Genomic DNA, 11,370 nt, shown 5'->3' with positions numbered 1-11,370 from the left:
GCGGTGGGTGTTGGGGGTGGGGCTCCCCCCCCCGGCCATGTGGCCGGCGGCAAACGGGGGACCCCTGGCAAAACGGGGGGGGGGGGTTGGCAACCCTAACAGTTACAAAGAAACTGTTATCACCTGAAGAACACACATTTTGTTACTGTAATGTAAAGGTTTCATTTGTTAGTTCCAGCCCCGCCTTGAGGATTTTTCTAAAACAATAAAAATGTTTGCACTAAAGAAGGAAAGAGATAAATGTCCTTTGTTTGCTGGTGCAGAAAAAGAAAAACCCGATCCTCCACAGTGACATCCTAGATAGCCACTGATCATTTCCTACTCTGCTCTTACGCCTTGACATAACTGTGTGACTACTCTATGGAGAGAAGACTGCCTGGGAAGGTTCTGAGGAAGTCATACCTGGCAAATCTGCCTGCGTCAAACAGTTGTTACTGCACACATAGAAGCAGCCTTTCAGACCAGATATAGGCAAATATATTTGGAATGACAGGAAAACAGCTGTAATTTTTGTTTCACCTCCACAACTAAAAAATTAAAACTTGCTGTTGAAGCTACTGCAAATATAAATAGGTTCCTTGATTGATAACATGGCACATTTTATCTAGTGTGTTTGTTAACTACCAAAAATTAAATAAGGACTAGTAACTACAACAGTCACATAGACTTTAAACTATGGCAACAGAAATGTGCACCTACATACTTTTACAGTTGCTTTTTAATACACGATCCTCCGGCTCAAGACTCCTCTGTGATCTTTGCCTGTGACATAATTTATAGTGACAGTTCTTAAAAGTAATTATGGGGGTTTTCCCCCCAATATTTTAAAACAGGGGTGGAGTGGGGCACACAGTGCAGACTTCTCATTGCCAATGTTTTATCATGGACCTCTAGAGTAAAGCACCTGAATTTAGTTCATTTCCTCGCGCACTGTTTGTATGCACAGAATGTAAGGAAGCCAGCATTTTGTACTTTCCATTTTCCCTCTGTTTATACGAAAGATATCGCTTCTCATTGTGGAATTAATTTAATGGTGGTAATTAGCCAACAGTAATGACAACGAAACCACACCAGTGCTCCTGCTTTCCTGTTTCACAAGGAAAAAAAGATTAAACAAATATTATTCATGCAAGGATGTCTCAATAGGAAATTTAAAGACAGAAAGCACATAATCTGCCTTTTCAGAAAGAAACACGGTACAACTAAACTTTGTGCTTGCATGCAATCTAGACACAATCTTTTTTTTAAACTAATCTTTACAATTTCTCCACCGCACTTCAACTTCTTTAATCTGCCATGCTAAAAACAGATTCTTCCTCCCCTCACTTCAAAAGTTTTATAATGTAGATAAATATTGATTTTTTCTTCTTGATGCTGCCAGTTACACTTGAGTTGGGTGTTTACAATTGTTAAATGCAGAGCCTACAGACTCGGACAAGTTACAGCCTTTCTACTTCATTAATAATAATAATTAAAATAAATATCTCGAACATACTGAAATTTAAAGGAACTGGCAATTTCACTGTATGCCTGGAATAAATCCATGTACAGATGCCACCAAAAAAGCAATTTAAGTCCCCCGTTCCCCCCCACACACAAACTCATTATTGTTAGAAGTACCAGCAGTGAACATTCACTAAGCTAAAAACACTTTTCATGGTTCAACTGACCCAGAGTTCCTGCAGACATGCCATTTTGTCAAGCCTGGGTGCATCAGTGAACACATCTGCTTGCCAACTTCCCCTTATAACCAAAAGATATGTTGACTGGAGTGGGTTGTAGAGACTGTATCACTCCAGTCTTATTCCACTGGCTCCCAATTTGCTTTCAGGCCCAATTCAAGGTGCCGGTATTGACCTTAAAGCCCAATATGGCTTGGGATCAGCATACCTGAAAGACTTCTGCATGACCCTGCCCAGGATGCCGGACATCTTCAGAGGCCCTGCTTCAAGTGCCCCCCGCATCTGAGCCCAATCAGGTGGCAACCTGAGAAAGGACCTTCTTGGTCCTGGAGCCAAAACTCTGGAAATCCAAATGCCCCTCCCCAGGAAAATTTGTCTGTCTCCTTCTGTTAGAGCCAGTTTCGTGTAGTGGTTAGGAGTGCAAACTCTAATCTGGGAGAACCACGTTTGATTCCCCACTTCTCCACATGCAGCTGCTGGTGTGACCTTGGGTCAGTCACAGTTCTCTCAGAACTGTTCTCTCAAGAGCAGTTCTTTCAGAGCTCTCAGCCCCACCTACTTCACAGGTGTCTGTCTGTTGTGGGGAGAGGAAGGGAAGAAGACTGTAAGCCGCTCTGAGACTCCAAGTGAAGGGCGGGGTATAAATCCAATCTCTTCTTCCCTCTCTCTTCTTATTGTCTTCCACCAACTGGTAAAGACATTTTTGTTTTGCTTGGCATTCCCTCACTAACTCTTATTAGTTCTCCTCCTTGTTTGTGTATTTATATGTGTTTATATGTTTCAAATTTTAGTGTGTGTGTGTGTGTGTGTTTCTCATGGTTTTTGAACAGAAATATTGCAAATGATTAAATAAAAATAAAAGTTCTCCAAGTGTTGCCCCCAAATATTCCTTCAGAAACTGAGGTAAACTCATTTGGGTGCAGAGTGATGTTTCCTGTCATTCTCCTATGGTAATGTTTTCTAAATATATCCCAACATGGTCAGATCCATGTCCTGGAAAATATTTGTAATTAACAGTTACTACATGGGAAAAGGGAGAAATGTTCAAAAGAAACAGTGTTTCCCAACCCAAAAGAGGGTCCACAGACTTTTGCAGTTCCATTGAATTGTACGTGATCTGTTTGCTTGTTTTTAGGGGGGTTTGATTTTTTTTTAGAGTGGGTCACCCATGCCATGTAAATCTGGACTTGACGGTCACCGTACCAAAAGGTTGGGAACCAGTTATTTTTAAACAAAAATCTTCATCACAGAATGACAGAGAAGTGTTACTTCTTCATAGCAAGGGTTCCCTGACCAAAATGATTAGGTAACTTCATCCTGTGTAAAGAAAAATGGATCACCAGCACTTTTCACAGGAGACCGGTGGGGGGAGGGGACCCAAGGCCAGAAGCCCTTCTCTTTCTGCTGGCTCCTCTGCCTGAGAAGGAATTACTCTTTCATCTGAACAACTGTTCTCTTCCCCAGACTTCACAGCGATGCCCTGAGGACACTGGATAACCTGTAGTTGGCACTGGTTGAGCTAATACAAAATATAAGAAAGATCTGAGAAGAGACTAAAGAAAGGAAAGTCAGGGTGTGGCTATTCCCACACATACATATCTCCTTCCATCAGGATCACGCTAGTAACCCCTACTGCAGTTTTGCTGGGTGCAAGAATTCAGACCTGGCCTTTAGAAAACTCAAGAACTATACCACCAGCTCTACCCACCTCCATTATGCACTCTGAACTCTCATTTGATGCAATGGTTTTTCATGGTTAAACTGGCTTAGAGAGCTACAGACATGGAATACAAGCTTTATTCAAGTATTATATCCTGTTACATGACAATAGCCATTGGTGAACTAAGTGTAAACTGTTTTAAAAAGACATTCCAACTCAGCAACAGATGAATTAGGAACAGTGTAGTGTTAACAGGTTATTAATCTGAAATCCTCATCCCAGTGTCTCAGAATTCTCACTTTTCCCCACATCCTGTTTAAAGAGTGGGTTAGACTCAGTTTCAGTTTCCTTACCTCACCACTGCATCATAAACTAACTAATCTCAGAAAACAACTTAACTGCTACTGTCCCAAGAATCTATAAGTTACCTCACGTGAAACTGAGTTTAAAGATGTACATGGGACTCTCACATCTGCTACAAAAAAGCCCACTTCTCCAGCAGCGCTGCCAGAAGTAAACTGCAGCTTGCAACCCACCAAGACAACTGGATTGGAAGCTCCCTCTCCCAAACCTGCAGCTATAGGTACTGTTCCTGATGTACTAAGAAGGAATAGAGCAAGACACACCACTCCTGGTTGGGGCAGCTACAGCAGGACAGCAGAGAAATCTGTCTCTTGCTCTCATATTCCGGTATGAGATTGACTAGCTGGTCTAGGAACTCTTGTTGTGCTGTTTAGAAATGCATACACACACATACAAAGTTTCCTTACTCCCAGTAAAGAAGAAAGACAATACAATACGGGTACCTGTCTCTTTTCAATACTAAGTGTTAAAGCAGTCCTTGGTGTGTAGGGCTTTAAATTGTGAAACCAGCACAGGAGGAAGAAACACACATACACGAAGCTGCCTTACGCTGAATCCGACCAGTGGTCCATCAAGGTCAGTATTGTCTATTCAGATTGGCAGCCGCGCCCCAGGGTCTGAGGTGGAAGTCTTTCCCATCACCTACAACCTGATCCTTAACTAGAGATGCTGGGGCTTGAACCTGTGACCTGCATGCCAAGAAAATGTTCTACCACTGAGTCATGGCCCCTCCCTTACCCTTCCCTAAAGCCTTGGCCCCAATCCATAACTACACACAGCACAGCTGTTTTTAGAGCCAAATAATACACTGGGATTCCAAACAAAGAATCTATCAGATCAGTTTGAACCTCAACTGTGAGTCTGGTACTTACAAAAGTGAAAGATCTCCTATGCTGCATGGATGCCCTTGATGTACATGTATGAGAAATTTCTGCATGATTGGGAAGTAAAATACAGCCTTTGGGGGTACAGAAACACAAACTTATTTTCACATAAAGGCCATAATTATGCCACTACTAGTTGTTTTGGTGAAATGAAGACAGTTTTTATATCTATTATCATTTTTCTTCTTTTCCCTTTCATAAATCTCACCTGTTTGTTAACTCTTGTGTTTGTATGCTAATTTACTGCTGTTCACAGATTTTAAAGGTAAAGGTTCCCTTGCTCGAAAGCCAGTCGAATCTGACTCTAGGGTTGCGGTGCTCATCTCCGTTTCAAAGCCGAAGAGCCAGCGCTGTCCGAAGACGTTTTCGTGGTCATGTGGCCGGCATGACTAAACACCAAGGCGCACGGAATGCTGTTACCTTCCCACTGAAGTGGTACCTATTTATCTACTTGCAATTTCTTGCTTTTGAACTGCTAGGTTGGCAAACTTTGTTGGTTTTAAAGGTGACACTGGACTCAAACTTTGTTCTGTATACAAAAAGCATTCCATCTTGCAAGAACTGAGGAAACAGTACCAGAAGCACCACTTCTTTACTGCAGTCTCATCAAATCTGATTCAGCTAATTCCAAGAAGCAAGCAAATATTCTGCTCAGAGGCAATGTTCATAGATTCACACCCATAGAACCTGGGGCAAACTCTCTGAAGTCAAATTCTCAATGACTAATTCCCAACTGAAAAAGTTTTATCGAAAGGTTGGGAGCAGCACTTTGTTCTTTCTTGGTATAGCGCTGAACTGTATTGACTTCCAAAAAAGAAAAAAGAAGATCCAGAGTTCACCAAACATACAGCTCATAATTTATATTTTAATCTTCAGCATGTCACATAGGCATGGAAATTATGCCTGTCAGTTCTGCAGTTTATCATATTTTTATCCCATCCTTCCTCCAAGGAGCTCAGGGCAGTGGACAAGTATCCTCTCTTCCATTTTATCCTCTCAACAGCTCCCTGAGCTAGATCAGGCAAAGAGAGTTTTGTGGCTGATACAGGATTTTAACTTCTCACTTGCATCCAGCTGAACATTTCCACAGGCTGAAGGATTTGTGGCCACAGAGTGTAACTTTCTTGCCTTCCCATATGGGGGGTGGGATTATGGGTTGCAGCAAGGGTGGGATGAGAAAGTCATGCTTCAAGGGGGCAGATCCCTCCACCATGGAAACATATGTCTGGACAAGCCCAGATCTCTCAAGCCCTAGTTCAACATTCTACTGACTATACCATCCTGGCTTTGGCAACAAAACATGCAGCTGATACACATAATATAGAAGTGATTTTCAAGCCAGCCTTATAATGAAGCAGGGCAATTTAAAATGTAGCAAAATGTTAATTGTTCAGTGCTATAATGTCATCAATGAGGTGGGGATAACATTTGGTGTTTTCCCCTCCTCCAAGTACTTAAATGTCTGACAATTTAATGGCATGGCACTATCTCAGTGGTAGAGCATCTACTTTAAATGCAAGATGTTCCAGTTTCAATTGCTGGCATCTTCAGTAAAAATAACCGGGTAGTCAGCAGTGCAACCCAAGACTCTGGAGAGTTGCTGCCAGTCATAATACAGAAAATTTACCTTGATAGACCAATGGGCTGACACCATATAAGGCAGCATCACGTGCTCAATCTACGTTCCAGGCTTGGTGAACCTGAATGGGAACTGAGATGGAATAATGTCTTGGAACTGTCTGGAGTTTGTGGCTTTGAAGCTGAAAAGCATCTACAGTAACTGCATACAGAAGAAACTTACAGATTAAGGCAAATGGCTCATAAATTTAGAAAGTACTTTTTAGATGGGTAGTTAAGATTTGAACTTTTTTTAGTGACTGATTTTAAGGGGGGGAAATTCATTCTTGATTATCCATATTTTTGTTGTCAAGCTAAGATGTGTAGCGTATGAGAGTGCAAAGATGGACACTTGCTGGAGGATAGTGTTAAAGCACTCAAAGCAAAAATTTACCGAAAAAGTATCTGTCCTGTTTGGTCTCCTCCTAAGAGGAAAGATGATAAGGCTCATATGGACAAAGAAAAGCTTTCCCATGCCTCATGTTGCAGGAGTTGGACACCAATCATCATTCCCAATTTGCCTCAGTCTATGCTTGATAGGTCATGGTGGTTTAGGCTACTGCCAATTCTGATATAATCCTAATGCCAGTCGTGCATGGCACCTTTTTCAAAACCAGTGTTGACATATATCCACTTTATTCGTTCTTATATTTTCAGCCTCTTTCAGCAGCCAAATAGATAATTAATTCTCAAAACACTCTGCGTCTTTGGAGCCAGTCAAGCTTTTCCTCCATTCCCCAGATGTCTCATGTGGCACTATTTTTCTTGGCTTCCCACTGGCCCTAATCCATGTCCAAACCTGAAAGCTTGCATTTGTCTCAATTCTGTACGCAAGCAAGAACACACTATTTAATCGGAAATAATTTGAAACTCATCATGGTTGTCAGCCTTCAACCTCTCTGCGCAAGCTTCAACAATGACTTGGCTGGCTAACCTGGGTCATTTGGAAGGCAGAGTGGGGGAAAGTATTGGGAAAGAAGCCTAAAGTTACAAATAAAAACACAAATAAAGTCAATAGGATTTACTCTTCTTGACTGGGCATGAAAAAGAGGAGCGAGGTCCTTGGTCAACAAGTTAAGATTAGGTTCCCTTGGAAACAGGCTACTTTAGAAAATGAAGACCAGCAGGAGTATGGCTCAAATGTATGAAGTTCTATAGAAAATTAGTGACAAAACAAGCTTATTTTCTCTGACTGACTGATGCAGTGTTTTGATGTTTCTTGGTTTATACTTTATAGGGAACAGAAAAAGAAAGAGAACTCTCTCTCACTCCTTGACTTTGAAGACTACACCATTCATTTGCAATAAAAAAATAAAAATGTTAAAACTTGGTCTCCCCTACCCCAGGCCATTTCAGAAGCTTGAGAAATGTCTTCCTCCATACAACAGCTCAGCTCCCTTTTAATGCTAGTGAGGGTAATGCCAGTGAATGGTGGGGACAGATTCTTTGTTCATAATGTACTAGCTTTTGTTACAGGATAGTTTGGTTCAAATTGTACCTAAAGTTTTAATTGTGTCTGGAGGTCATGCCCAGTAGCATAAAAAACTAATTAATATATTGTGCTAGGTCTCTCAGAGCTGCCAGACCTTCAAGAGCATCCAGCCACACCCCAAGTATCATTTGAATAGCAAATCTCTATTCAAATGGATGGCACCCTAGGTACCAGTACAGTACAAACATTACTGACAGCTGTCCAAGAATACCAATTAAAGAGTGATTGTCCTGATCATTATAGTTTCCTCTAAATGTTATGGATTAGGAAGTGGCATTCAATTTGACTTTATGGATCGCCATCAAAATAAGTGAGATTCAAAAGCACTTTCAGGAAATATAATAAGGCAGTCTTCAAATACTGGGCAACGTGAAATCCAAGGTTGGAGGGTGCAATTTTCTGTAATTTTCCAAGGACGGCAGGCAAGTTTTATTTCCCACTTGTGAATAACTGGAACTAGATTACCCTCATCATTAAATAGAAAGGTTTGACTGTACCAGATGTGCATCATAGCTTGTTTTTTGAGATGCTATAATGCTTTCCATGGAATCTGTTCGCTGTCAATTGTCTCAATTAAGTCCATGTGGTTTAGATTGGAGTGGGGAAGGATGATTTACTAGATTCTACAGTACTTGAGATGAGGCAGAGGTCACATAGAGTTTGATATACATGGCAGACATTTGGAAATTTATACAAAGAGCTCATCAGCTGAGTGCCATATTGTATAACATAAAACAGATCAACAGCCAACCATATGGAATTCAGAGAGAAGTACATATGAAATTAGAAAACACATTTCTTTGCTTGCCGAAAATTCAGGGGTGGGATAAAAATTGGGAATCAGATCATTGCCCCTTCATAATGTGCAGTTATGACTGGACAATTAAAATCATGGAAGTTTCTCCTACTTACCCATAATTCCACAAGAGAAAAGAGTGGGTCCTTGACTCATCTTCTTTGGAGTGTGCTGAAAACAAGAAGAAAAATTATGCACTGATGATTTAGGAATTCTTCTGAGGCCTAGGGCTATATTGAAAGAACCTGATGCAGGTAAGTAGAATATGTTAGGGTCTGGCGAACAAACTAAGCCGAAGATGACAATGCTAAGTTTCAATACAGGAGGTAGTTGTGTCCTTAAATTGTTCTTGCAATGCTCCCATTCACGTGAACAGGTTTTCTTTGAAATCCTTTTACAGGGTTCTGTTGTGGAATCAAAACCAAGGAAGGATCACGTAGTAATTTATGAATGTGACAATATAAGATAAACCACTCATTTGGAATTAAAAAAAAAATTCTACTCTTATTCAAATTTGACAAGACTACTTGTTAAAAATGGTACATTAAAGTGACCTACAATTTTTTCCAGGCCAAGCTCAGATGTTCTATATTGTTTGTGGAAGTGCTGGTACAGTTAAACTTATTCAGGAATTCTAATTCAGCAATTTTTCATTGGCGTTTCCCCTTAAAGTTCCCTTTCTTTAAGAATGGTGACTTTTAGATCAGCAATGGGGTAATTTGAAACATTTTCCAGCAGGCTTCTGAATGTTGCCACTTTTATGTCAATTTGTATCTGTTTAATCTTGTGCATAAATACTAATGCATTTGTCCTATGTAATTCACAGAAGTAATTGTTGACGGATGATTACACATATCTCATTGGAAACTAAATATAATAGGGTTGCCAAATCCTCTTACCCCTCTCGGCGGGGGAGCGTCGCCGCAATCCAGGAGTCGCTTGTACGTGCGCGCGCGCGCAAAGCACGCGCCGGCAGCACATCGCCGGAAGTGACGGGCGACGTGCTGACGTTGGGGGCGTGGCTGAGCTCGTCGGAGGGGAAAACCATATGGAATTCCAACGAGCTCAGCCACGCCCCCAACGTCGGCAATGTGGCTGCGTCACCTCCGGTGATGCAGCTTGGGGGGCGGGGTTCCCCCCGGGCCGGAATTCCCCTGCGCCGGAAATCGGGCCGCGGAAGCGGGGGATTCCCCGCCCCCCGGCCCGATTTGGCAACCCTAAGATATAATAATTTCAGTAATTTCTCAGATACTACTTAAAATTAACCTTGCATCAGTGCTCTGCTTTTCTCAAAAAAAAAAAGTTAAGAACAGGAACCTTAACTATAGAGCATATCCTTTTTTTATTCTAACAGACATATACTTTAGTTCAGTTATTTTAATAGTACAAACTTTGATTTCAGTACATTTGATATATGCATGGAAAACAGTATATGGGAACAATATATGGAAAGTGTGTACAATATTTTTAAAAACAGAAGAATGAAAAGGAAAATGGCAACAGGAACACGTCAAAGAGAGAAAGAAAAAAGGAGTACAGATGAAACAGATGAAGACCGGAGAACTGAAGTAATGGTGGGGAAATTATTGTGAATATTGGTACACCAGATCCAACAATTTGAAGAAAGAACTCAAAAGACCATTCAAGATTCAGATAAAAGAACCTTAAAGAATATCCAGAGTATTCAGAGAAATATTCAAGACTCTGAGGAAAGAACCCAGAAGAACATTCAAGAAGTGTGTCAAGAGATATCGGCTGGATTACCAGAAAGTAATTCAAAATTACAAGAACACATACAAAAAAATTATAAAAATCAAAGAGAAGCAAAACGATAATGGTACACATTGAGAAAAGCAGGATCTTGGGATTGAAAAGGCAGAACATAGAATGGAAATCCTGGAAACTCAATGCAGACCCAGTAATCTGCTTTTTAGAAGAATCCCAGAGGATTTTGGAAGGCCAAATCTGGAAAAAAACTTTCATGATTTACTTCAGAATTATTTGAAAGTTTTCATACTGTTTATATAATTAAATGTAATTGCTTATCTTTTGCTGCTCCAATGCAGTCCCATTCCCCATATCTACTGTTCAAAATATTTTCTAGCAAGTGCGCTCCACTTCCCACAGAAAGAGGCAGAGAAGTTGCACTCCACTTCTGGTGGATCCAAACCATTGTCACTTGTCAGATGCCCACCAAATAGTGGGACTATGTACTAATATGTGGCCATATAGTTGGGCTGTCGCTTCAGTAAGCAAGTGCCAATCCTAACTTTCCTTCCTTTTCCCTTTGCCCATATTTTGCCTCAGTTCTCCCTTCACCCTTGCTACCTCTCTCTCTCTACCCTCTCTACCCTTTCCTCACTCTGTCCATCAGTCAAGACCTTTATTAAGACAACTGTGCCTTCCCTAAAGGAGATGTAAGCATAAGAACATAAGAGTCGCCAATATTGGATCAGGCCAAAGGCCCATCCAGTCCAACACTCTGTATCACACAGTGGCCAGAAATACCAGTGCCATCAGGAGGTCCACCAGTGGGGCCAGGACATTAGAAGCCATCCCACTGTTGACTCCCCCCAAGCACCAAGATGACAGAGCATCACTTGCCCCAGAGTCCCTATCTATACCTTGTGGCTAATAGCCACTGATGGACCTCTGCTCCATATGCTTATCTAATTCCCTTTTGAAGCCGTCCATGCTTGTAGCTACCACCACTTCCTGTGGCAGTGAATTCCAAGTGTTAATCACTCTTTGGGTGAAGAAGTACTTCCTTTTATCCGTTCTAACCTGACCGCTCAGCAATTTTATGGAGTGCCCACGAGTTCTTGTATTGTGAGAAAGGGAGAAAAGTACCTCTTTCTCTACCTGCTCTTTCCCAT

The 11,370-nt window shown here is 41.3% G+C and overlaps 1 protein-coding gene across 1 annotated transcript in view; it reads right to left on the bottom strand.

The window, feature by feature from the left end:
• FAM53B (family with sequence similarity 53 member B) overlaps positions 1-11,370 on the bottom strand; it is a 141,085-nt gene that overhangs the window by 93,826 nt on the left and 35,889 nt on the right. Inside the window, 1 exon segment of the mRNA XM_015422202.1 lies at positions 8,611-8,665. Coding sequence (XP_015277688.1) covers positions 8,611-8,665 — 55 coding nt within the window.

Source organism: Gekko japonicus, unplaced genomic scaffold (assembly GCF_001447785.1).
Source record: "Gekko japonicus isolate JY-2015 unplaced genomic scaffold, Gekko_japonicus_V1.1 scaffold415, whole genome shotgun sequence".
NCBI classification, from domain to species: Eukaryota; Metazoa; Chordata; class Lepidosauria; order Squamata; family Gekkonidae; genus Gekko; species Gekko japonicus.
This window is presented reverse-complemented; position numbering and strand designations above follow the sequence as displayed.